This window comes from Chanos chanos, chromosome 2 (assembly GCF_902362185.1).
Source record: "Chanos chanos chromosome 2, fChaCha1.1, whole genome shotgun sequence".
In the NCBI taxonomy this organism is placed as follows: Eukaryota; Metazoa; Chordata; class Actinopteri; order Gonorynchiformes; family Chanidae; genus Chanos; species Chanos chanos.
The window spans coordinates 45,918,701-45,946,635 of record NC_044496.1 but is presented as its reverse complement, the minus strand read 5'-3'; the positions used below and the strand labels follow the sequence as shown (position 1 = coordinate 45,946,635).

At 42.8% G+C, this 27,935-nt stretch overlaps 1 protein-coding gene across 2 annotated transcripts in view; it reads left to right on the top strand.

Annotated features, from left to right (window-relative positions):
* The window catches only part of diaph1 (diaphanous related formin 1), an 85,774-nt gene extending 62,999 nt beyond the window's left edge, over window positions 1–22,775 (top strand). For both annotated transcript variants that reach the window (XM_030793653.1, XM_030793645.1), the window contains 10 exons: window positions 6,719–6,817; window positions 7,042–7,136; window positions 7,771–7,872; window positions 8,115–8,354; window positions 9,305–9,434; window positions 9,586–9,710; window positions 10,973–11,137; window positions 11,745–11,877; window positions 16,525–16,614; window positions 22,346–22,775. In XM_030793653.1, the coding sequence (XP_030649513.1) occupies window positions 6,719–6,817; window positions 7,042–7,136; window positions 7,771–7,872; window positions 8,115–8,354; window positions 9,305–9,434; window positions 9,586–9,710; window positions 10,973–11,137; window positions 11,745–11,877; window positions 16,525–16,614; window positions 22,346–22,533 (1,367 nt within the window). In that variant the 3' untranslated portion in view covers window positions 22,534–22,775. The remainder of the gene's footprint in view (window positions 1–6,718; window positions 6,818–7,041; window positions 7,137–7,770; window positions 7,873–8,114; window positions 8,355–9,304; window positions 9,435–9,585; window positions 9,711–10,972; window positions 11,138–11,744; window positions 11,878–16,524; window positions 16,615–22,345) is intronic.
* The last annotated feature ends 5,160 nt before the right edge of the window (window positions 22,776–27,935 follow it).

The window sequence follows — 27,935 nt, the reverse complement described above, 5'->3', positions numbered from 1 at the left end:
TTGTGAATCTACAGTCTCTCTGGTCTTATCCGTGACATATGTCAGAAAGTGATACACCCCCGCCCCTCCCGTGTGTGTGTTTGTGTCCATTGGTGTGATTTTGGAAGTGTCAGGATCAACATGCACATGAGGGGGAATAGATCTGCTCATGCCCTCAGGCTAAATACACACACACACACACAGCTTATTTCTTTTTCCTCTCTCTCTTTAATATCCTATGAACCCTCGGTCTACGAAACATACTATCTCTTTCTTTCTCCCTCTCTTCCCCACTCTTTCTCTTTTTCTTTCTCTCCCTCTCTCTCTCTCTCTCTCTCTCTCTCCCTCTCCCTCTCTCTCTCTCCCACTCTCTCTCTCTCTCTCTCTCTCTCTCTCTCTCTCTCTCTGTTTGTTTGTGTGTGTGAAAAGAAATCTGTGGAACACAGGGCTTCGTGGAGCATTCATGCTGTGCATGTGTTTGTGTATGACCTTGATACATTTGTACACCCAGTCGTGTGTGTTCCATGTGTGGGTGTGTGTGCGCATAAGTTCACACTCCCCTGAGCTCTGAGGTGTGAAGGAGAGACTGAGCAAGTCTGAGTCATCCTCTCTTTCTCTCTCTCTCTCTCTCTCTCTCTCTCTCTGTGCTGTAATTAGGGCTTTAATTGCTGTTGTAAATCTTGGTTTGTGTCCCTCTGCAGGTCCTGATACGTCCCTGTTTTAATACCTGCAGTCTGTGTCTGCCTGTTTGTTTATTACCACATTTCTCTTTGTGTCTTTTTGTGACTGGTGGTGTGGTTTTGAGGATAGATTGTGTGTGTGTGTGTGTGTGTCTCATCAGTGATGCAGGCTGCATGGTGTTTGTGCGTCACTCGTCACTGCTGTAGACCTTCACGGCCAGAGGAGCAGAGAGAGGGCGAACCTCCCCTCAGAGAGACACACACATTCACATATACTTAAATTCACTTTCTCTGTCTCTGCATTTGACTCCCATATCTGTCTGTCTCCACATCATCTGTCTCCCTCATTTTTCTCTCTCTTTTATAGCTTTCTTGGCTACTGATATAAGGTGTGCGTAATACACTGACCACTGTTAATACTTTGAATCCAAATAACAATGCTACACACCCCAGTTGACACCACAACTGCCAGTTATCACGAAATAAATGCCACGAACACTTACAGATGAAAAAGTGTAAAATTAATTATTGAATTCAGATACATTTTCTGCATGTGCATGTATGTCCGGGATTCCTAATTTTGGTCGTGTGTGTGTGTGTGTGTGTGTGTTTCTGCTCTGAAACCCCTTGCTTTATTGGTGGAGTGAGAAGTAATTCCTTTTTTGACCAGTAGATGCCATTCTACACTAACACATTGATTTAGTCTCAGTAAATGTATATGGTGCTGAAAGGGTTATTGTGTGTGTGTGTGTGTGTGTGTGTGTGTGTGTGTGTGTGTGCGCATGCGTGTGAGTGTGTGTGTGCGTGCTTGAGGTATATTAGCATTCAGGCTTGATATGTGTTAATGAGTTCATCATGTGAGTTTCATTCTCAGTATTTTCAATTGTCGTTATATGAAGCATTTTTTTTTTTTGTTGCTTAATGCTTTATCTAAGTTGTCTTTGTCAGTTTTTTTTTGTGATACTGGAAAAATAAGAAAAGCTGTTACACTGAGCATCCTTCTTTCAGTGTAACTGTGATCTCCTTCTCATTCTCTTTCCTCTCTCCTTCTCTGTCTCTCTTTCTTCTCTTTCTCTCTCTTTCTTCTTCTCTTTCTCTCTGTCTGGCTCTAAACTCTGTTACCTTTTTTATTGCTTGCTTCATGCTACCTGCAAAATTTCAGAAAAAAAATAAATAAAACAAAACAAGCTGTCCATCATAAATCGTATGTGAGTTCCTTCTCTGATATTTCCTTTAGTTTATCACTTGTTTGTCACTATTAGGTTGTCACAGGAAAATTAACAGATATTTTTCACTAGTTTATTCTTTAAAAAATGTTACACTGAACAATAATATGGATTGTAAAAAAAATAATTATATTTAAGTGTTTCAGGCTGCAGTTACACTTAACATACACCAGGGGTGTGCAAGTGAGCAGCCTACAAACCCCGCCTAGAGGGCGGTCCCACCCTGGTCAGACCATCCCCACTTCTCCCCTAGTCCCTCCCCTACCACACCCTGCCATCTGGTCCTGAGTCATCCCCCCTCTCCCTCCCTCCTTTCTCTCCCTTTCCATTTAACACAAAAACAGGATGAAGGGGCTCTTTCTTTTAGCTCCAAGGTTACCCCCGGCAACCAGAGCCCTGGAAACTCCCCAAATGACACTGACACACACAATAACACACACACACACACACAGTGACACAGCACGGCCCTTTAAAATTTAAATAGAACGTGGTGTCTCCCCTCAGCTGTCGACTTGTTCTGTTCGGTGTTTAACAAAGACTCTCTCCTTCCCTGTGACTTTGTGTCTGCCATGCTTTCTTTCTCTTATTCCCCTTTTTTTTTTCTATTTTTCTTTTCTCATCTGTTAAGCTCATACATCTCCAGCTCTGTCTCTCGCAAGAACTCGCAGACAGTAACATTTTGTTTGGAATGATTTGATTAGATTAAGGCTCCAAGGACAAACTGTTTTCCATTGAGCACATTCTGTTCCGCGGAGAGAGCACATTCTTACAGATTAAACTCTGAAACTGCGACAAAACACACCGCCACATCATTACTGAACCGGGGTTCTCTGCATTTTTGAGTTGTTGTTATCTTAATTTGTTTGTTTGTTTCCCTCTCTCAGTATCTGCGACCTTCACGCTCATAAACTGTCTCACAGTGTTGTACGAGCTGACGTCCCTTTTTTAATGCTCCAAAGCCGCACGGCATGCTTTTGTCTCCCCGCGAATGTTTCTGCCCAGTGGAAAGTTTGTTTAGGTATTTCTGAGTTTTATAAAGTTTTATGAAGTTCACTGCGTGCAGTTTCACAGAGTGGCCAGTAGAGGGACGCTCTTGCTCCATGAAAGCAATTTTTTTCCCCTGTGTCTGAACAATGGGAGCTGTCATCTGTACGCTTTTATGGTAAAAATAACCTTGGCCCTCACATTCTCCCCCTGCCCTAATGAAAGAATGGGAAAGGGAATGAAACAGGGAGAGAGCGGAGAGATGAAAGGAGATTGCAAAGCCTGTGAGAATTTTCAGGGTAAAGCTACATATTGTGTGTGTGGATGAGACTTCATATTTCTCTCTCTCTCTCTCTCTCTCTCTCTCTCTCTCTCTCTCTCCAAAATGCCGGCCATGCTCTGCATCTTTCACTCTCCAGACGCCATGTCTTTTTTCTTTCCCTCTGCTCTTCCCTCCTCTGTGGCTGACCTATTGCACTCTTTCATAAACATAAGCCTTATATGGAAAGGAAAAGAGAGACGGAAGGAGAGAGGGAGGGAGGGGTGTGAGGGAGTGTATATGTGTGTGTGTGTGTGTGTGTACAGACCGAACTTGTGGTTCTTTATGCTAAACAAAACTTGAGCTCTGTCCACAACAACTTTAATTAAAAGTCCAGACAGAAATGAAAAAAAGGGAGGGACGAGGGGGATCAGCAGATTGGTTGGTGTGTGTGTCTGTGTGTGTGTGTCTGTGTGTCTGTCTGTGTGTGTGTCTGTGTGTGTGTGTGTTAGTGCTTATAAGTTGTTGTACTTTGCAGACAGAAAAACAGCTGGACTTCTGAAGTAATTATGAGGTGTGAGTGTGTGTGTGAGTGTTGAGATAGGTATAAGGGGAAGACATTTCTTTGTGATACTTTTGTGTTGGGGGGGCACCCCCCTCAGTGGCCAGCTGTTTGTAGAGGCAGGGTTCCAGGAAAGAGTGGAGGAGAAGAAAAGGGGGCCGAAAGAAAAAAAGAACATGATGGTGAAAGAGGAGGAGGGGTGAAGGTAAGGCAGTTGGGAACAATAGGCACAGACATGTGCTGTAAAACACAAAACAGAATGCTGTTGTGTGTGTGTGTGTGTGTGTGTGAGAGAGAGAGAGAGAGAGAGGAAGAGAAAGAGAGGGAGTGAGTGTGTGTCTGTGTGTCTGCTGGTATGTGTAAACTTTTGTATTTTGATACGTCCCAGCTGTGTGTGTGTGTGTATCTGGGAGCTGCAGTACAGGGTTTTGACCAGTAGAGGTGCCATAAGATCATAAATAACAGAATTTTTGAGCATCTGGTAGTGATTTGAGTGAGCAGCCATTTTACACACACACACACACACACACACACACACAGACCCCATTTTATGAATCACACGGATGGTGAGCGTATCTGCTCTCTCTGTCTCACTCCCGTTCTCATGTGTAAACACACACATACACACAGACACCCCCACACACACACACAGATGAGTCATCGATTCAGCTGATTTACTAACATCCTTCCATTTAATAGGATGCAGTAATCCCCCTGCCCCTGTTTTCTGCCCTCTGACAGTCACACACACACACTCACATTGACCCAGTGACAGAGTTTTCAGGTCATGTGATTCTTTGGAAGAATAATTTGTTTGACCGGACCCCACTGTGTTATCTGCTATGTCAGACTTGAAGGAAAGACCAGCTCAAATATATGTTTATTAATTGAAATATTGTATTTAGATGTTTATACTTTATATCAGTAGATGATTGCTACCTTGCGGTATCCGGGGGCATGTGTGTTCATGTCTGTTTTGACTGGGTGGACAAGCTGCCAGTGCTTTCTGCACTATCTGGTATCTGATTTACAGTATTGTTTACAGTGTGCACTTAAAATACAGCAAACAGTATTTAGACAACACACACACACACACACAAACATACAAACGCACTGGTGCTACTTAGTACTGTCATAACTATGTGTTTGTTGCGTAGTCAGATTGAGTGTTAAATACAAACAAACGGGTTATTCTCAGTGTATTAGAGTGGAAATGAGTCACTGAAGTGCGTTTCATGTTTACTGCTCCACCTCTACCTTGTGCTGCTTCTTAGTTTTGTAGTATTTTCTGATAAACATGTCACATACTGTTTAGAGTTCCTGTCTATAGAGTTATTCGATGTTGAAGTGGTCTTCAGTTGGTTTTGCTCCACGCAACCCCTAACCGACATGTCTAACACCGGCCTGATCTGTCTCCATCCTTCTGTTCACATCTCTTACAAAGAGACATTATTAGTGGGAAAAGCAGTCAACATTTTACGCTAGTGAACGTGTTCATATTTTACTGAAAATGTCACGTGATACAACTTTTATTTGTATTTGCAGTTTTGAATCCTAGACTGTCAACGAGATACAAAGTTGATGGGTAGAAGAAAGGAATGGCCATTAAGAAAAACAAATGAGGTTTTGTTAAGTCCAGTGAGTCACAGAAAATCCATAGTCTAAAGAGAGAGAGAGAGAAAGAGCTTGTGGTAGAGAATGAAAGAGATGAGGGAAGAAAGGCCTGTCTCAGAGAATAGCTGAGAGCTGAAAAGCTTTGCTGTGGACTGTCTATGCATGTGTTTGTTCATGTTGGCTGAGTACAGTCCCCAGGTCTGATTGATTCCATATGCTGTAGTAATCTAATATGCCCCATAACACACTGTATTATACTGCACAGAGTGGGAGGGAGAGAGAGAGAGGCCAGAAGTATGTAGGGGAAAAAATGAGAAGGAAATGGAAAAAAAGAGGGAAAAAAAAAGAACTGAGGAGCATGGAATGAATGTGAAGGGCAAGAGAGTGAAGTAGAGAGAGAAACTGCTGAGCTGTTCTGTGTTTTAAGTCCTTTATGATTGTACTGAATTTTTTTTCTCTGGTTACCTTTATAGTGTTTCCTCATAGCAGTGTAAAAGTTAGTTGTGTATAGTTTCGCTAGGAAGTCAGTTTGGTGTGAGTGGAATTTGTGTGGAGCAGGTGCTTGCCTCAAATAGATTGATTCTCATCTGATTTTAACATAATTGTTGTGCCTTCTGGCACTCTGTGTGTGTGTGCACATGTGTGCGTGCGCGTGGGCATGGGCATGCACACACACACCAATAGCATTTTGGAGATTGTCAAGCAACTGCTCAGTGGCTTTAGTTGAATCCCAGAATGCTATTGGACGAAACCGTCGTCTTGGCCCAGGTCATGACCTCTGTAGAACACTCAGCATCCGTGACTGGGTGAGAGAGAGAGAAAGACATGACTGAACACGGGCAGGGTGCATAGAGAAGAGGCAGCATAGATAGAGTCTGGACCGTGTTTTGGTTTTCGTTTAAGATAAGGATATAAAATGTATGAAGTGGAATTTGTAATTAGCATCCATCGATTTTTTTTTTCAGTGATTTGCGCAAGACAGAATCAAGGGTGAAGGAGAATGAGGAGTTCATTTGTTCATTCCTCCTCTGTCTACGCTTGTCTCTCTTTCTGTCTTCCTCTCCATCCTCATCAGCTGGAATGCTCTCTAGAGCTACGAATAGAGCCCAAGAGCTTGTGCGTGCGTGCGCAGTGTTGTCATGCTGTAGTCTTTGTAGCATGAGAACTCTTTCTCTCTGGTTGGATGCATTGTTCTCATTGGTCTCTGAACCCCCAGGCAGGCATGCATGGGTTCGCATGTTGGGGCGAGAGTGTACCCCAGGTTCCACTTACTCTGTGGCTACTCCGGAGGTCTATCCATCCATCTGTCCATCTCTGTTTCTCTCCATCCATCCCTCTGTTTTTGCTCCTTGCCTTGCTAATACTACTTTACAATAAGGTTGATTGATGTCCTCAACATGATCTGTCTCCCAAGGTAAAAAAGAGCAGGATGGAGCAGACGAGAAAAAAATGGCTCAGAAGAAGAAGGCAAAGGAACTGAAGATTCTGGACTCCAAAACCTCCCAGAACCTCTGTAAGTGCTGGGTCATCAGGTCATGACCTGTAGAGTGCTTGGGTCAGAAATATGTTTAAAAAAAAAACAAAAAAAAAACTCACATGTGAGGCCCTGAATACACTGAGAATATCTGCATTCACTGTGTGTGTGTGTGTGTGTGTGTGTGTCTTTGAGTGTGTGTCTCTTTGTGTGTTTATTGCTTGTTGTTAAGTAACTAAAGTGTTTCCTGTGTTTGATTACAGCTATCTTCCTGGGGTCCTTCAGGATGCCCTATGAAGAGATTAAAAATGTCATCCTGGAGGTCAATGAGTCTGTTCTCACTGAAAACATAGTGCAGGTACAGCAGACTGTGTGTGTGCGTCCTTGTGTGTGTGTGTGCGTGCGCGTGTGTGTATGTCAGAACTTTTTGTGGAGTATTTGTGTATATGTAAGGTATTGATGAGTCTCTTTGTATGTGATCTTGTGTGGAGCATATGTGTTTGTAATGTATGTGTATGGCATTGGTGAGTCATTCTCTCTTTGTATGTGAATGTGTGTGGAGTATGCATGTTTGTGATGTGTGTTTTAAGCATTGGTGAGTATTCATTCTGTCTGGGTGTGTGTTTGCTTGTAGAGTATGTGTATTTTAGACACTGAGAGATCATTCTGTCTGGGTGTGTGTGTTTTCTTGTAGAGTATGTGTATTTTAGACACTGAGAGATCATTCTGTCTGGGTGTGTGTGTTTGCTTGTAGAGTATGTGTATTTTAGACACTGAGAGATCATTTTGTCTGGGTGTGTGTGTTTGCTTGTAGAGTATGTGTATTTTAGACACTGAGAGATCATTTTGTCTGGGTGTGTGTGTTTGCTTGTAGAGTATGTGTATTTTAGACACTGAGAGATCATTTTGTCTGGGTGTGTGTTTGCTTGTAGAGTATGTGTATTTTAGACACTGAGAGATCATTCTGTCTGGGTGTGTGTGTTTGCTTGTAGAGTATGATAAAGTTGTTGCCGGAGCCAGACATCCTGAGTCAGTTGGCAGAGATGAAAGACGAGTATGATGACCTGGCTGAGTCTGAACAGTTTGGAGTAGTGGTGAGAAACATTACACTCTGACACAGACACACTCACACACACACACTCTCTCTCTCCCTCCCTCTCACACACACACACACACACACACATACACATACACATATACATGTTCTTTCTTGCACAGGTTTCTCTTATTCTTTCTCGAACATTTAGCATCTGTAGTCGTAGACAAGTAAACCGTCTTTTCAAAATCCAAATCTCAAACCGAATGACCTCCCCTTCCGTCCTCTCTCTAACTCCAGATCAGTTCGGTGAAGCGGCTGAAGTCTCGCTTGAACGCAATCCTGTTTAAACTGCAGTTTGAAGAGCAGATCAATAACGTGAAACCCGATATCGTCGCTGTGACTGCGGCGTGTGAAGAAATGAAAAACAGTGAAAATTTCTCGAAACTACTGGAGCTCATTCTGCTGATTGGAAACTACATGAACGCAGGATCACGCAATGCCAAATCGTTTGGCTTCGGCATCAACTACCTCTGCAAGGTTAACACTCACGCACTCACACACACACAGGCACACACACAGGCATACACTCATGCATGTATTAACACGTGCAGACACACACTCAGGTATGTATTAACACGCAGGCAGGCACACACTGCACACACATACACATTGTCACACAGACAGACACCTGAACATAGTCTTGTGGAGTCTTGTGCAGACTGAGATACAGTGACACAGAGACAGACGCCCTTTCTAACACTTCTTCAGAAACAGCTCTTTGCAAGGTGCGCTGAAAACCGGACAGTGAATTGAATTAACCTAAATTTGACTTCTCTGGATGTGAACGGGAGTTTAATTAAACTAGGCACAATACCAATATAACAATATCATAATACAACAAATGCTTCAGTCCTGTCAGTCCTCTGCTTTGTATTTGTGAGTGAGTAAGAGGTTGTACAGCTCACAACCATTGCAAATTATTTACCACCAAAAGCATATTTACCATCTTACAAAGTCCATAAATTCACAGTGTTGTACATGTTGAATAGCTGTGTATAATTATCAATACAAAGCATGTATCCCTACATAAACATTCTGACTCATTTATGACTTCTGTTAAAGGCATTTCTTAATATAGACACATTCAGCGATGTTAAAACATAAACAGTAAATGCTTTTGTAAACACAGTCACTCATACATGTAACCACACCACATACACATAAGAATACCATTTTATTCCTGTACATACACATTCACTGTTTACAAACTGTCACTGTCAGCCACCACTGCATTGTAAAATACACAGTAACGCAATGTCAGTCTTTAGATACCTAGAACCGTCGCGGTTAGTCAGCGATTGCCATAGCTATCTGTTGTGACGAGCATACAGAAGGAGTGAAAAGAGCAGTCATTCGCGAGGGTCATTTCTTGATGATTTTGAACCTGTCTGTGTTTTTTTTTTTCTCTCTGTTTGTCTGGGGTGCAGCTGAGGGACACTAAGTCAGCGGATCAGAAACAGACTCTGCTCCACTTCCTGGCTGAGACGTGTCAGGAGAAGTACCCTGAGGTCATGAATTTCACCAAGGATCTCACCCACGTAGAGAAGGCCAGCAGGGGTAACGCGCTTTCTCTCTCCCCCCTCTCTCTCTCTCTCTTTTTCTTCTCTTCATGTTTTCTCTCTCTTTCCTCAGCATCTCTGTCTTACTATTCCTGTTATCTTTCCCCACATGAGTCTTATGCCTTATTTTGCCTCTCTCTCTCTCTCAGTTTCTGCGGAGATGTTGCAGAAGAACCTGGCTCAGATGGGCAAGCAGATCCAGGATTTGGAGAAGGACGTGGAGACTTTCCCCCCACCTCAGAATGACAAAGACAAATTCACAGAAAAAATGACTATATCCTTCTGTTATTCACACCACGCAAGCCTCTCTGCTCATCTTTGTGAGATTATCACTATTTCATTTCATCCTGTTACAGCAGCTTTCTGGATGTGTGCGACTCATCCCTCCATCATTTAGAAGAAATAGCTCCCGCCCTCTTGTCGCGTTACATACAAACGGCTGGGCCATCCACACGACCAATAACTCTGTGTTTGAATGCGTGCAAGTTGTCTAATCAAAATTATTCATTAAACTCTTACACACACGCCCGATACCACATTCCTTTACACTCCTGATTTTTTTTAATACACGTAGTACTGACAGAAAGAATCTTCTCATGAATGTGGTGGCACCGACGGACACCGCAACCCACTTAGCCGGATCTAAGCAGGTCCAGACTGCTGTTACCTTTTCACCATAGCTAGCATTTTAGAGCCAGATAAGTCTTTTTTTTTTGACGTTGTGTCTTGTGCTCCAGGGCAGGTGAATCGATGTGTAGGCGTCACACACAAATAACCCAATTGTTGTTAGACAATGTGTATCCCTCACATCCGTTTACCTCTTCACAGGAAAGAAAACTAACGTAATCGCAGGGGTTTCCTTTGAGACTGCTTGTATTTTTAGTTTGTCTGATGTGGGATTTCCAAACTTGCTAATCCACAGTCATCCACACATCCTGTTTGGATTCCTGTAAACATGCTGTCAGTCTTTAAGCGTTGATGACAAACACCTGAAAGAGTTCTCTCTCTCACACATTGGCTTTGTCTGTAATGAGGCATTTATGCTCCGATATTTCGATGTGTGATGTGTCCTGAAAACAGATTTTGAACAAGGTATCAAAATTATTTTTCTGTTTCTTCTGCATATCATAAACAGCACATTCTGGTTTGACTGGTAGATTTCTCTCAACCCAGTTGTCGCTATGCTTGTTTTTATTGGTTATATGATCCAAAAGCTATTACAGGTTGAGTAGGCTAATATTCTGTGTAGTTTGCAGCAAAAAAAAAAAAACATTACTAGCCAGTTGATTGTGTGTGTGTGTGTGTGTGTGTGTGTGTGTGTTTAAGTCTGTCATCGATACCCTTAAGTGTTTTGGTTTATGCATGTGTATATTAACACGTGCATTTAGCACTCCACGTGTGTACAAACGTATCTGTGTAGTACGTGCCCACCCACAATGTAGTGTGTGTGTTAACACAGTGCTGTGTACAGTTTTGTGTTAAGTGTGTGCCTGTCTCCAGTGCGGTGTGTGTTTTCCTTAACCTGGAGCTGTGTACAGTTTTGTGGGCCAGGCGCGAGAGCAGTATGAGAAACTGCAGCTGATGTATGAGAACATGGAGAAACAGTACGAAGGACTGGGCAAGTATTTTGTCTTTGATCCTAAAAAGGTGACCCCAGAGGAGCTCTTCGCTGACCTCAACAACTTCAGAAATATGTTCCAGGTGAGGTTATAGGTCATCTCCCAGTCTCTCTCTCTCTCTCTCTCTCTCTCTCTCTCTCTTTCTCTTTGTGTACTCTGTGAGTTAGTGAACACATTGTAATGTTTGCTGTATCTGGTGTGCGAGGAATCCGTTTGTAAACACCCAGAAAGAGTCAATCTGTGTCCTATAGACATAAAAGGGTGTAGAGTTTCACTTGTTCACCTGCTCTTTGTGTATCTGCGTTAACTAATATCAACAGCAGGTGGTCGAGGTCTGATCTTTGTTTTGTCACACACACACACACACACACACACACACACACACACACACACACACACACCCTCCTTACTTTATGTTTACATTTGGTCCATTTGCAGACTCTGATATCCAGAGCTAAAAAATAGCTGTTAAAGTTCAGGTTCTTGCGGAAACAGTTTTACTGAAAGATAAGTCATTGTTAGACGAGTCTATAAGTTAAGGTCGATGCAACCGGTACACGATGAGAGAGCTCACATTAAAGTACCAAAATACAAGGGGGAAAAAATACAGCAGTCTGTAAACACAAAGCTCGTAAGCACCCTGTCATTTCCGAAGACGTCTCATTCTCATTTTTCTCTGTGTGTCACAGCAAGCGGTGGTAGAGAATCAGAAACGGAAAGAATCGGAGGAGAAGATGCGCAAGGCCAAGCTGGCCAGAGAGAAGGCCGAAAAAGAGAAAGAGGAGAGACAAAAGAAGAATCAACTGCTGGACATCAACGCAGGTACAGACAGGGAGGGAGAGTGTACGTCAGAATGTAACTCCACATGCCTTGTGAAGACATAGAACCCCATGTGGTGTATTGGGTTACATACATGGCATGGTGTAGCAGCGTCGCTGATCAGGATAAAATTCAGAAATTTATTTTTTTTTTTGATGGTGTGGTTCAGCGTAGTGACTGTGGGGGGCACTCACAGCTCACAGTAACAGAGGAGTGTGTGTGTGTGTGTCTGTGTGTGTGTGTGTGTGTGTGTGTGTGTGTGTGTGTGTTCAGGCGCATGCGCTGGTGGCTGTGTGTGTCTGTATGAGGAAAGATGGTCTGAGGGAAATGGGAAAGAAAGAGAAAATCTCTTTATCTCACAGAAAAATCTGTTTCTGTCTCTGCTGTGAGGCATGTTAGGTTAAGAAGGCTTTGTTACATATATCGTACAATAGCTCAGAAACATAGACTTATACATGTACGCCAACCCTCTCTCTGTCTCTGCCTCTGTCTCTCTGACCTAGTTTTCTGTACATTCCTCTCTTTTGGCAGAAGTTTGCCTCTTTTGGGACCCCAGATTTCCACAGTCATTGCAATCCCTTACTAACACAGAACACTGCCATGTGTGTGTGTGTGTGTGTGTGTGTGTGTGTGTGGCATGTTAATGACAGCACAAGCACACACACACACACACACAAACCACTACAGCCTGAGGTTGCCAGACTAAGGTGTTCCAGCTGGCTTTCACTGTCCGCCTGTGTCTGTGCTATTGTTTCACCTTCTTTCTTTCTTTCTTTCTTTCTTTCTTTCTTTCTTTCTTTCTTTCTTTCTTTCTTTCTTTCTTTCTTTCTGTCATTCTGCCTTTCTTTCTTTCTCATCCCTATCCCCATTTCTTTAGTGTGTCTTTTTTGCTCACTCAGACAAACACGCACATCCTGTATGTCTTTGTCCTAAGCTCTTTCCATCTCTGTTTCTGAGGTTATTGTTTTTAAGTATGAAAATGTTTTGTGTGTGTGAGTGACCGAGATTTCTTTGTTCACTTAACAAAAAGGGACCACAACAGATATGGAAATTAATATTTTAATAGTCAGAAATGTTTTGTTTAACTCGTTGTTTTCAAAGCAGCTGTGTGTGTGTGTGTGTGTGTGTGTGTGTGTGTGTGATTACATGTGACCGGTGAGATTTGCATACAGGTGGTAGATTTGAATGTTTTAGGTCAGCGTGTTAAACGCACCCAACTTTATAATGTAAACACACTGTGCAGGTGTGTGTGTGTGTGTGTCCATATGTGTAATAAGTCATTTTGCCTGAAAGTATGTGACCTGTGTGTGACAGTTTAAGGACTCTGTCTGTCTCACACACAAACACACACACACGCGCGCGCACGCACACACACAGACACACATGCATGGCGGGAATCTAAGGTGAAGAGAGGGCAACATCAGGACAAAGACCCATTCACACACACACACACACACACACACACAGAGGTTTCACTGGACACTGAGAGGCAGCGGATGTTTGGATTGCTCGACCTTGTCATACCCATGCAAATCAAAGCGAGCAGAGAGAGAGAGAGAGAGACTTCCCTCATTTGGTTAGACAGCATGGGAATGTACAGAATAATAGAATGAGTTGTTTGTTTTAGCTTTGACTCGTTATGGCTTTAGCAAAATCTCTGGTAACTGCTCTTCCAGCCCGGCTACTACAGCGCTCTTTAAACAGAGAGACCAACAGAGCACTATACAACCAGGACCATGATTGTAACAGTTATGTTAGTATTTGTAAATATCACAGTGCAGAGTAATGTGAATAGTCACAGTTCTAGGCACAGTGGATTTGGTGCTGTTCTGTGTTAAGTAGTCACATTGCTAAGCACAGTAGATTTGGTGCTGTTCTGTGTTAAGTAGTCACATTGTTAAGCACAGTGGATTTGGTTCTGTTCTGTGTTAAGTAGTCACATTGTTAAGCACAGTAGATTTGGTGCTGTTCTGTGTTAAGTAGTCATATTGCTAAAGCACAGTAGATTTGGTGCTGTCCTGTGTTAAGTAGTCACATTGCTTAAGCACAGTAGATTTGGTGCTGTCCTGTGTTAAGTAGTCACATTGTTAAGCACAGTGGATTTGGTACTGTTCTGTGTTAAGAAGTCACATTGTTAAGCTCAGTGGATTTGGTGCTGTCCTGTGTTAAGAAGTCACATTGTTAAGCTCAGTGGATTTGGTACTGTTCTGTGTTAAGAAGTCACATTGTTAAGCACAGTGGATTTGATGCTGTTCTGTGTTAAGAAGTCACATTGCTAAAGCACAGTGGATTTGGTGCTGTCCTGTGTTAAGAAGTCACATTGTTAAGCACAGTGGATTTGGTGCTGTCCTGTGTTAAGAAGTCACATTGTTAAGCACAGTAGATTTGGTGCTGTCCTGTGTTAAGTAGTCACATTGTTAAGCACAGTGGATTTGGTACTGTTCTGTGTTAAGAAGTCACATTGCTAAAGCACAGTGGATTTGATGCTGTTCTGTGTTAAGAAGTCACATTGCTAAAGCACAGTGGATTTGGTGCTGTTCTGTGTTAAGTAGTCTGTTTTATCGTTGTGGACTGATTGTGTCAAGTCAGTGGTTTCATTGTTCTGTGTTGATGTGAGTCAGTTCTTGTGCTTGGTCTGTAGGTGTCAGTGTTGTTTGAGAGAAAAGGTAGCGAGTAGGGTGGGGTGTGTTTGAGTGGGGGAGGGGAGGCGCTGGAGAGGAGACAGATGTCCTAACTGGATTGAGCTTTTTGGTCTTTAACACACATACACACACACACACAAACACACGCACTGTTGGACAGCCCCTCTGATCCTAGATAGCTGGTGCTAAACCCTGTGTGTTTGCTATATGCAGTCTGTTTTTGTGTATATATGTTGAGAGAGAGAGAAAGAGATTCGGTCTGACATGCTCTTGTTTGTTGTTCTTTGTGTTTACCAACTTGTCCATTAGGGGTGCTAAAGTATAACTGACGGAGACAGAAGAGTGTGTGTGTGTGTGTGTGTCAGTTCCTTACGTAACCATAAGGGGTGCTCATGTCTCACTTAAAACTCTTGTCTGAATGAGGTTTTAAGCACCAGATACTTTAATTGTATTATACAGATTATCTTAGCTTGGTAAGTGCACTGACTGTGTGGCTCCCTGACTTTGACTGGTATTTAACCATCTAACAAATCAGCCTCTCTGAATAATTGAAAAAAATCATGATTGGTCAGTTTCTCGACTAATTAGATCAGCCAAGATACTACTAGTAGTAGTAGTAGTAGTAGTAGCAGTAGCGGTGGTGTTATTGTTAGTTTATCAGTTTGTGCTTTTAATCATTTTGATTTTGTAATTCTTGTCCTGAAGCTTCGCCCTCCTTTGCCTCTTGGAAAGGGAATGGAAAGTGTGATACGACAGGGAGAGAGAGACAGTAATGTACTGTTCTGACTGAACTGTACTTACTTCTGTTCCCAGCATACAAATAGTTTCCAGGGCAGTGGGTCACCAAAGCTATTGATGTATGGGCATTGGAGGGTTTAACGCAGCCTCTTTAATGGTGTGTGTGTGTGTGTGTGTGTGTGTGTGTCGGAGAGTACACACAAATGTTCGCAGTTTACATAGCGGTTTGCCAGAGGAGTCCTCTGTTAAAGTCATAAAGGCATACAGGAGTGCAGACTGTGTGTGAATGCAGTTTCTGTGGGAGTCCTGTAGGTGGCATGCTTGAGCTGCAGACGGCGAGTGTTTATTTGTGTCTTAGAGAGAGAGAGAGTCTAATGAGATGTGACAGCACAGACATGGAGCCATCTGGCATGGGCTTTATAGAGGATTAAAAACACGCCGAAAGAGAGTGAGAGACAAGCATGTTTGTGTGTATTAATGTTTTATGGAAGTAGAGTGTGTGTGTGTGTGTTTGTGGGTTTGTGTGTGTGTGTGTGTTTTAGTTGCGGATGACATTTTTTGCTGTGTGTGTGTGTGTTATGCATGCACCATGTGTGTACCACGAGAGTGTGTGAGACAGAGAGAGAGACAGAGTGGGGGATGGGACGTGATAGATGAAAAAAACTTTAACCCCCCCCCCTCTTTGTTCAAAGGGGAAATAATTAAAACCATCTGCCTGCATGCGCACGCACACACACTCGCACACCCACACCCACACATGCCTCCCACGCATACACACACACATGCGCGCGCGCCCCCCACACACACACCTACTTTCAGGCCTCCACTCTGCTCAAGCACACTCTGAATGGGGTCACAGTCATTTCCATTCTCAGCTCTAGCTTGTTGTACATAACTCTCTGTGTGTGTGTGTGTGTGTGTGTGTGTGTGTGTGTGTAGCCTGGAGCAGTAGTATGTTACAGCTGCAGATCTGGGTCAGTAATCATTTGTGTTAAAGCATCTAGTGCATCCAGTACTTCTGACTGGTGTGTCCTCGACATACATACACACATCCGTGTGTGTGTGTGTGTGTGTGTGTGTGTGCTTGTGAAAGAGATGAAAGCGGAGGTTTTCCTTTTCTTGTCTATATTTTGATCAGATGAATGTGGTCACAGAAGTCTGACCGTGCGTGTGTATCTGTGTGAGACATTAAAGGGAACTAACATGTATTCACGTGTGAGGGTATGGGACCCGTATAGGCTCATGCTCTGTGTGCGTTTGTGTTTTCCAGAGGGAGATGAGACCGGTATCATGGATGGCCTGTTGGAGGCGCTGCAGTCTGGAGCCGCGTTCAGGAGAAAGAGAGGACCCAGACAAGCAGGTAACCACGCACCGCTCACCAACACGGCCCCAGGCCTTTACTCTGAGCTCTGCAGTAGCTGCAATGCAGTCACAAACCCTTTCAGACCCTCTCAGTGCAGTCAGGACAGCACAGGCACGCAGAGAGCAAGTGTTTTTTTTTTCACTGAATCATTCTGGTACCTCACTCTCACTCTTTTTCTCTCCCACACACACACACACACACACAGGGACCAGAAATCACACTGCTAACCTCCCATGCCTTCACCATCTGCTCAGTCTTGGGTAGCACAGTGACATGGTTTGTGTGTGTTTGTGTGTGTGTGTGTGTGCGCATGTGTGCGCGTGTATGTGTGTGACTTCCTGCAGTGGTGGGTAATGGGTCAGTGTGTGTCCTGAATCAGTGTTAGCGCTTGTGCATAGGGGGATTTGACTGAGAGGCAATGAGGAGGTTAAGAGGAGATTAGCACATCAGAGGGAGAGGAAAATTCACAGACACACACACACACACAGATCATGCTCTACCCTCTGATCACGCTCTACCACAGAGATCATCTACTCTCACTATCTGTTTAGAGGGGAGGAAGAGATTGCAGACTCACATACTGCTAAGCAGTACTGTCTATATCCCCTACATTCCACTGATAGAATGTCTTCTCCTCTCTTTCCTCATCTCACCCTTTCTCCTGCTTTTCCTCTTTGTCCTGTTTCCTGTTTAATCCTCAGTCTGCTATTGTTAAAACAGACCTGTTTTCATCTGTCTGTAAATGTAGAAGTCAGAGTAAACATGAGATCCAAGTTTCGCATATGTGCCTAAATTCTTTCCAAATCAAATGGCTGTATGAACAGAGCATAAAGTGTATTTTAAGACCAAATCAACAATCATTCAAATTTGATGACTTTAGAATAAATACACTAATTTGTGTACATTTAATGGGTGTTTTAATAAGGCACACGTCGACTCATGGATTAACATCTGTACCTGTACTTTAATTGCTTTGGAGAGTAATCAAATTTATTGTTAGTAATAATTGCATTAATAATTTAGAAGATTACTTCTTTGTATGATAAAATGAGGAACAGTATTATTTAGTGTTGCCAGTCAGAGCTAACCAATTAGGGATATTTTCCCCTGTGTATCAATGCTTTCCAGTGATTTTCCAGTGATTTACTATGGTATTTCTTGCTTCCAGTATTTCGTAACACTAGCTCAGTGCCCACTGTGTGTGTGTGTGTGTGTGTGTGTAACCGGATCCCACCCCTGAATGGAACCCAGATGTTCTGTAATGTGGTGTCGGTCACATTGTTTAAATAACTCACAAGCACACGCTTCTCCTTCGCTCTTTCCCTCCTTTTTCTATTTCTCTGTCTTTCATGGATGGATGGAGTGTATTTTACTGTTATAAAGTTTGAGTGGAGGATCGAGGGTAACTATCAGTACTGTTAAAAAACTCCAGGTGATTACATAAATATAAGCCTGACTATACATGTATATAAACCTACATATATAGATGTAAACTTGAACTGAAGTTATGGTTCAGTGCAGACCCAGTCAACCCCAACAACTCCTGTTAAACTATCTAGTTAGAGAGGAGGAGAGAGGGAGAGAAGAAAGAGGAGAGGCCCCTTTTCCCTGTGAACAAGCAGTTAGGAGAGAAGAGAGCCAGACGTATGACTCTAAAAGTGTAACTAAATTTCCCAGAGTCTGCGTAATATCTGTCTCAGAGAGCTGTAAACAAGCGTCTGTATGTCCCAGTAACATTAGGTTTACATAACACAGTGGAGCTAGGAATCCTGATGGCATAGAAAAGGACATGGTTCAGTCTGTGACTGGACAAAAGCATTGTGATGTCATCGACCATTCACAGTGTTGCCAAATATTCTAATGGCACTGTACATTGTGATGTCACAGAGAATAATAGAACTTCAGTGTATTCTGTTGTGGTTACTAATGTCTCCATAACACTGCCACTGACAAAGTAGGGGGATGAACACTTGCGTGGAGGTTCTGAAGAATTATTTTCCTCAGTTTTAGGGCAGTCTACACTACATCTGTGCAATGCAGTTTCTGTTTTGCAGACTGCAGTTATACAGAATCTGAACACGGTTAATGGCATGTCAGTACAGTTAAATGGAGGTGGTCAGATATTTTTACATATCTCTTTTTCCTACTTTTCATCTTCTCTCTTGCTTTCCCCCTTGGTTTTTGTTGCTTTTCAGTGAGTCTTCCTTCTGTCGTGTGTGTGTGTGTGTGTGTGTGTGTGTGTTGCATTAGTTGCTTGTGCTTTAGTGCTTAGTGAATGAGAACAGAGCACTGTGTGTTTTTGAGTGAGTCATTATTAATCAGGCTGACTCCAGCTCTGTAGGAGATGAGCAGATTCAGTATTTTTAGACTTCCTTTTTCTCCATCTCTCTCTCTCCATTTGACACACACAATACCAGAGCCTATGCTGTGAGAACACACACTCTCCACAGTGACTCCCTTTGCCACCCGATTATTCCACAGTGAGGAATACAAGATTACCCTCTCTCTCTCACACACACATGCATTCACACACACTCATGAATTTTGGTCAGTGAATAGAGACAGACTGTTCAGATCAGCACCAGCCCTGACCTTTGACTTCTGCTCAATGACTCAGCAGCCAGTCAAAGCAAGGGAGCCACATAACAGGGGAGGGGCTTAACATCTGAGGACAGCTGCCTTTACTCTATCAGCACTGTTCTTTTACCTACGCAGACACACGCACACACACACACACACTCTTTTATGAACTCACATGCTTAAATATTTCCTTCTGTCACCCCTGATACACACACCTATATGAATGTATGTGTAACTGAATTTTACATGCACTCGTCTGCAGTTATTTTAAATTAGGAAGGACGCACACACACGTTTTTTTACCCATAGAAACTGGTGTATTTTTCTTACACGCACACAATACACATACATAGATAGTTCTCCACTGAATCCCAAAAGAGCGTACACACACGTACACAGACACACAAACATGCTCAACTGGTGCTTCACTGATGGAATTTCAGCATCAAGCATGTATTTGTGCGTGTTGTGTGTGTGTGTGTGTATGCACAGACATCTGCCAGGTCGTGAACCTGACACACACACACTCTTTGACACGAGTCTTCAGACGCACACACCCCAGCGCCGTGACTCACACAAAAGAAAAGGCACACACACACACGTCTCGCCAAATGTCCAGCTGGCGTAAAGTCCAGCGCAGACCGCTGTGACAAAGAGCAAGATGACAGTTTCCACAAAGAACACACACACACACACACACACCCACTCCGTCCACAGCAGTTGCCTATCCCCAAAAGAATGCCTGAAAAGACTAGGGCATGCGGACACCCTGCTTACCACCATAAAAAGATCAGTGATACACACGCCCTCCCCCTGTCCCAGGACGCAGCAGTCACACACACACTTAAGGCAGGCGCAGACAGAGAGAGGGAGAGAGAGAGAGAGAGAATGAATGAGTGCAGTCTCGTCGGTTTCCTCTGGATGGTGCTGCTACTTAAGAAGCATCACTCAGGGATCACTTTGTGTGTTTGTGTGCATGAGCAGATGCATGTGTCTATCTTTGAGTCTGTGTTTTGTGCAAACATCTCCTCTTAAGCTTCTAAAAATACTCACATACAAGTATTAAATAATGTACAAACACACACACACACACTCTTTGCTGATGTGGTCTCTATCACGTGATAAACGCAGGTCACTATAGATCCCTACTTTCCTGTTTTGAGCTGTCTGTATTAAACAGCACTACTGAGAAAGATTTCTCTGTTTACACACACGCATACCAATGCCAGATAATCAGCCCAGACTACAGTGAGAGTGAATGTTGTTGCCAAGCAATAAACTGAAACACAGAGGCACATAGATCTCCCTTACTCTGAAAATACAGGTGCAAACTCCATATTATACATACAGTGTATTACCCTACCAGCATACTAGCCAATCTGAAAATGTACAACTTAGCAAAAGTAAATATCTCAATAGAGGAACCCCACCACCACCACCAAATATTAGTGTGTGCTTCACAAAAGCTACAATCTAATTCAGCCCATACAGGAATCCGCCACACTCTCGGCTAAAAATAACCTCTCATCCATCTTTAGATTCTTATGCTTGTGTTATTTCTTCATGTCTGTATGTGAACATAGAAAATTAAAGAGTTTTGCAGGGAGTCCAAAAAAATCATAGCATGAATCTCCGGAGGCCTGTAGAGTTTTTCGAAGTGTTGATTTCTGAATTTTCTCTCTCTCTCTCTCTCTCTCTCTCTGCTGTTATTTGTGTCATTTATATAATGGGTAATTACTGTGTCAGTAGGGTAGTGTGTTCTGTTCTGTGAGTAGAACATCCCAGAAGGATAGAGATAAATGAAAGCGATGGCTAATTAAAAGTCAGTGTGTGTGTGCGTGTGTGTGTGTGTGTGCGTGCATGCATGCATGTGGGTGTGCATGCGTGCGGGCACACGCACGTGTGTGTGTGTGTGTGTGTTTTAACCCTAAAGTGCTCTTTCTCTTGCGGTCATTTACACCACTGAAGGACCATCTGTAAACTGCCTGTTTCATAAGTGTAATAACTCTAATGGCCCTCTGCTTCTCCCACAGACTCAATTCTCTCCCTGTCCCAGCTCATTTTGGATACCGGCTCGGTAACACACCTGTGTGTGTGTGTGTGTGTGTGTGTGTGTGTGTGTGTGCGTGTGCGTGAGCTAATGCTTAATGATGTCATGCATGGTATGGTGGCGTTTGTTTAGTGAACCATGTGATGTTACTGGAGGTTTTGTGTGTGTGTGTGTGTGTGTGTGTGTGTGTGTGTGATGGCTTGTTCATGATTCACCTTGCATGGCTTTGTATTATCATTTGCATGAACTGGAGTCGTGAAGTCTAGACTGATTCTGCAGGCTTAGTTTATTTCCTGAGCAAAAAAGTAGTACAGCCATACAAATGCCCTGTCTTTAGTGAACACGCAGAAAAAGGTCTTCAGTTGTGTTACGTGTGTGTAGGCTAAAGAGAAGATTCATTCTACTCTACAGTCTCCTGCTGGACGTATACTTGTTACTTAGAATGTATACTTGTCTGACACATTTTTTTTTACAGCTGTGAACCTCTACACTCATCTTCTCAGCCACATTGTGTGTTTGTATTGGAGTGGTGTGTGTGTGTGTGTTTGTATTGGAGTGGTGTGTGAGTGTGTGTTGGGTGGGGGACAGTTTAACTGGTGTTCTGTTAGGTTTGCCGGCTGACACATCTACTGGTCTCCCGGTTGGTTAAATGTGTTCTAATTTTGACCCTTGAACTTTGACCCTTTTGTTTGCTCCGTCAATATTCGGTCTCTAACCCTTCATTCACGGAATGAACACGGAACCGTCACTGTCATTATCACGCTCACGTTGATAACATGAACAACTACTCACATCTACTCCCAGAGTTCATTGATGATACAGCCAATTTTACAATGTCTCTCTCTGCCCTCTCTCTCTCTTTTCTTATGTTCTCTCTCTTTCTCTCCCCCACACAGACTCACACACACACACACTGAATCCCTTTATTTTTCCATTGGTTCCTCTTATTTCTCTTCCTGTTCTTATACATGTTTACTGCATCCATACTGGACCCTGAGCTGTAAGCAGGATAAACATAGTCCAGTAAACATAGTCTAACATTCTTTCCATCATTTCTCACTCTCTCTCTCGCTCGCTCTCTCTCTCTCTCTCTCTCAGCCATTCGAAGAGCTGGCAATGCAGTGACCAACATTCTGGCCAAGGAGCTGCTACAGGAAGATCCCTCACCTACGAGTGTCAAGCCCAAAAAGACCCGACTAGACAGTGAGGCCAAGAAAGGGGAGCTTTTGGACGAGGCAGGATCACTGGAGGACCTCTTAGATGCCACCCCTTCCCGCTCCAATTAGGCCGCTCTCTCTCCTGGCCACGCCCCTCGTGGTTTAATTGGACCGGGGGATTTAGACAGACCCTTACGAGGGGCCAAATTGTGGGGGCAGGGCTCTCACATAACCACGCCTCCATCTAAAATGATTAAGAATGATTAAGACTGTCCACACTGGTCTTGGCCACCCTGAAGGAGAAGCTTTAACTCAGGAGTGCCTTGTCTTCTATCATGCACTTATGTGCTGTCGTACTGCACTTCTTCTCATTTCTCTCTTTCTCTCCCCCCCCCCCCCCCCCCCTCTCTCTTTCTCTCTCTCCATCTATCTATTTCTCTTTCTCTGTCGCTATCGCTATCTGTGAAGCACATCATCCAAAATCCAAAGACTGGTTTGAACCTTGTGTAAAGGGGTTCCTTCAGTTAAGTTAACAGGATTTTTCCATCCCAGAATAATCTTCTCTCTTTACTCTTGGAAGGGACTCTAGACTCCTATCTTTTTTTTTTCTTTCTCTCTTGACCTTTTATTAAAAAAAAAAAAAAATACAGTGCTTTTGTCTCCTCTCTGTTAATATTTTAAACTATTAAATGTCTGTGGAATGAGATTTGAGACGCTTTGTGGATGTGCTTCTGCCTATGTTAATTTTGGTTTAGTCCAAACTCAAGTGCCAGTTAGCCAATAGGAGTGGACCTGAGTTTATTGGGGATATACCTTTTGGGGGTTGGGGTGGGCTTGATATTTTTTTCACATGAGTGTATGTGATAGTGTTTATTGGGTTTGAGATAAAAGGTCTGGTACCTCATCACTTTCCTGGTCACTTCATGATTCCTCCTTTTTGTGGTGTGACTACATCTAAATATAGAAAGTCTCTTATAAGGGCTCCACAGTGATTCAGCAGCTGTGTGTGTTTTGTCCTCTGTAATTACTGTACTGCCTTGTCTGTCATAAATATTGTATTTCATAAACAGCATTTGCATTCTCTATGTCTCTCTCTCTCTCTCTCTCTCTCTCTCTCTCTCTCTCTCTCTGTCTCAAGCAATCTATGTGTCTATGCATCTCTTTCCTTGGCTGTGTTTGTAAGTCTGTCATAAATATTATAATTCATAAATTCTGCTGAGGTCTTCCACCTGAAGCACGTGGAGGACACTAGAGAAGTTTTTCAAACTGCTGCACGGACAAACCTGCCTGTGTGTGTGTGTGTCAAGAGACCGGGAAAGAGACACACATCTCATGTGCTGGTACATGTCACATTCAAACAGTTTTAACATTGTATGTTCAAGAGCTGGAGTGACATTGCTTACCTAAATTCTTCCCAAACTGGACTGTGTAGAAACATAAAGGAATTCTCTGTGTGTTTCCTGTGGGAATGTCTGCCCTAAAAAAAGAAAAGTCTCGTACTCATTAACCAATAGCGCTGTTTTCAGATCAGTGAATGCTATTAGATAAGTAAAGCCTTTGTCTTGATGGCTTTGTAATGCACTGTTGGTAAAGTTCCCGACTAGCTGAATGCCACGTTTTGGTACTTCACCACTGATGATCTTAAAATGTCCACACGGTGTAAATTCATGCCAGAATTTTACTGTCGGTTAAAAAACAATTTTCCCAAAATACAGATGTACTTTAATATTAAGTTTCCTCTTTTCATGTTAGCTCTGTATCCTGTAAACCGGGGGGGGGGGGGGGGGGGGGGGGTGTTCAGTGGTACCATTGAATGGTTTTGGTGTTGAATGGTTAAAATAAGAAATGGTTAAAGGCATAAGTGAATCATGCGACGAACATGCCAAAATGTCCCTACAAACTAACTCCAAAATAAGATTGTGGTGCAAAGTTGCTTGAAAATTCCCGTCAGCGTGCCGTGGGTGGAACATGTTGTCAAGTAAAGAGATGTGTTTTATTTTGCTTACATGGAAATAAAATTTTGTTTGTGATTCTCAACTTTCCTGAGACTGTCTTCCGGGCCGTATGACCATAACTGTAATCATGTGAAACACAATGACCGCACTGGGGAAATAGTCCCAAACATTCCTTTAAAAACATTTGACCTTATACTGTTTGGATATTGAAATAGATGTTTAAATAAGATTTGTAAAATTTTGGGGAAAGTTTGGGAAGAAACAACACTGGGACAAAAAGAAACAATTTATAACATTTTTCTTTATATTTTGTTATTTTTAAAGACACTTATTTTCTATGCAGATTTTTATTGTTTTAATGAGAAATTTTGGATACTCTACCAGAGAGATCACATTGATATTGTTTTTTTGGGTTGTGTTTGTGTTGTATGACTGTGTCTGTGTTTTTTTTTCATATTCAGCACACACCATTAAAAACTCTTCAATAACATAACGTTTCTGCTTCTTTTTCCTTGTGTGTGTCTGTTAAAGTTGAGGGATCATATGTGAATTCATTGTACCTTAACCAATCAACAACTGACTTACTTGATTTGATCTCACCAACAGATTTACAATCTTGGCAATGTCGACAGTCCTAAAAGAGAGGCTGTGTGTGTGTGTCTGTGCTTGATTTGAAGCACTGAGAGGCATCATTGTGTGTGTGTGTGTGTGTATGATTTGTGATAGTGATTCATATTACACGGTGCGAGTGTGATTGGGAATACAGATCTCCTGGTTCCAAGCCAGAGGAAATTCCTCATCAGAGCCACGTTTCTCCTCAGAGAGAGGAGAGGAAACGGCAGAATTCATGAGAGCACATGCGTACGCACACACTGCGTTTGGAATGCTTGTGACCACACGCCCCCACCCCTGCCCCGGTTCTCTGTGGATGCTCGATCGTTGGAAACGCACTTATTTCAAAAAAGGGAAAAGCAACCGCTGCTCGCCGTCCTCTCTCTTTCTCTCGAACTCACACCACGCTTTGAAGTTAAGAAATAGTTTAACTGTTTGCTCACTCAGCCGTACGGGCGGGGAGTCCGAAAAGACGACAGAATGAAAGAAATGTTTGTTTTTGGGGTTGATCCCTCTGGGTTGCCTTGGGATCATTTCTCTAAGAATAGACTGCAGCTCATCCTCAGTTATTCTGACCTCACAACCACATGATACTCATATTCAGCCAAGCCTGTGGATGTGTGTTTTCAGGTCTTTCATGCCCTCTTGTGTTTTATTGGAGGACTTATGGGGTCCCTAGTTTTTCTTATGAATACAACTCCTCGCTATAGTGGCCGTTACACCACTGGTTCTCACTGTCCGGTGGAGCATAGTGTTGTGTGTGTGTGAGAGAGAGAGAGAGAAAGCGAGAACACAGCAGGTGTGGCTCCAGCTGGTGGAGTGTTTGTGGATTTTGGTGGCTTTCTATGGATAATGGACGGTAATTTTAAAAGGTCTTATGTTTGTGTGGGAGAGAGGCTATTTACAGGAGTTAGTTATCCTGTTGGTTTGACCAGTTTACTGTTGACTTTTCTCTTATGGCTTTGTAGTGGTAGGACATCAAACACAGGCATGCAGATTTCCTTACACACACTTGACATTGTTTGTTTCTGTATGTGTATGTATGGGCGTTCATAGTGTGCATCTCGTATTTAGTTAGTTCTGGTAAGAGTTCAGATCATAGGAATGGTCTGTGTTTGAGAGAAAAAAAGACCTCTCATCCCCTTTTTTTTTTGGTTTAGTTCTTAGTTCACAGCGTGTGTGTGGTTGTTTCTAACCTTCAGTTTTCCTCTAATAGTGGATGGCATGTTCCCTCTTGATCATGGCCTTTGACCTCAGATACAGAGTGTGCCTCAAACAACATGAGATCACATTCTTACCTTCTCTGACCTCCATGGACTCTTCCTGTCTTCCTATCCATTTCCCTCTCCCTCTCTCTCTCTCTCTCTCTCTCTCACACACACACAAACTCAAATGAACATACACATATGCTGAGACATAGTGAATGCACAGACTGTAGGTGCTAACTCTCAAACATACATACAGAGTAATTTCTCCTCCTTAAGATTTTTCTTTCTGTCTGAAGTTGCATTTCTGTTTGATGTGGTCAGGGTGTGTGTTTGTACTATGTGTGGCTATTATCTTGGTGTTTGTATTTGTCTGGTGAATGTGGTTTATTATTTTGGGGGTTTTTTTGCTTTTTGGTTTAGTTCTTAGTTCATGGCGTATGTCTGGTTGTTTCTAACCTTCAGTTTTCCTCTAATCATGGATGGCATGTTCCCTCTTGATCATGGCCTTTGACCTCAGATACAGAGTGTCCCTCAAACAACATGAGATCACATTCTTACCTTCTCTGACCTCCGTGGATTCTTCCTGTCTTCCTATCCATTTCCATCTCCCTCTCTCCCTGCCACCATGAGAGAAGAAAGGAGACAGGGAGCACAGACAGACAGAGAGAGGGAGACGAAAGGGGATCAAAAGAGAGTAATAAAGAGGAGAACATGATGGAATGATTAACAGGATGACAAAGGAAGAGAACAGAGGATTAATGAGTTGGAGTCTGGCTGAGCTCCTTTCTTCCTGCTCTATGAAACAATGAGGAAGCTTAGATTTGCCGTGTGTGTGTGTGTGTGAGTGTGTGTGTTTATGCTGTTTTTTGTTTTGTTTTGTTTTACAACAATATAGCTCCCACGTACCTCAGTGAGATACACATACTATCATTAAACAATTAACCATTAAAAAGACATATGGTCCTACTGTTAACTACTACTGCAATCTTTTTTCCTAATTTACCTACTTTAAGGTTCATTTCTTCCTCTTTTCTCTCTCATTCCCTCTTCCTTTCTCCTCCATTAAGCCAATGGTTGTGGTAAGAAGCTCAAAGCTTCACTGCATAATTGGCCTGATTGTGGTCAGACAACACAATGACATCCACATTGATACTGTAATGAACACTGAGCTTGAGGCAACCAATCACAGATAAGAGGCTCGGTTCTCAGGAAAGCTGACTGGCTGGCTGCTTGACCCTGCCGTTTCCAGGTAGCTGGGTGAACCTTGGAGAATATTTTCACCCAATCTGAATGGGAGGTGACGGAGAGGGAGAGAGAATGAGAGAGAACTTGGCCGCCATGTTTTAGCTGCTTTCTGTGTTTGTCACAGTGTGAATTTTGGCAGAACACTAATTCTACTGAAAAATGAGCTTCTCTCTCTCTCTATCTTGCTCACAGACGCACATTCTTGTCAGTTCACTGAACATTCTGGGAAAATCTTGGTTCTATTCCTTTTTTTTCCCTCTCTGTCATCCTTTCAGTCTTTCAGTCTCTCACTCTCTCTCTCTCTCTCTCTCTCTCTCTCTCTCTCTCTCTCTCTGTTTAGGCTATTCAAATAAACTGCCCCCTCCCTGCCTCCATTCCTCTCTTTCTTTTGTTTTTTCTTACCCTCATTTTTGCGACACTTGAAAATAAATGAATCTTTGGAAGAAGCTCTCTCTCTCTGAGGTACTTTAAGTTTTCCAATGGACTCATGGAGGAGAGTTAGAGAAAGTGA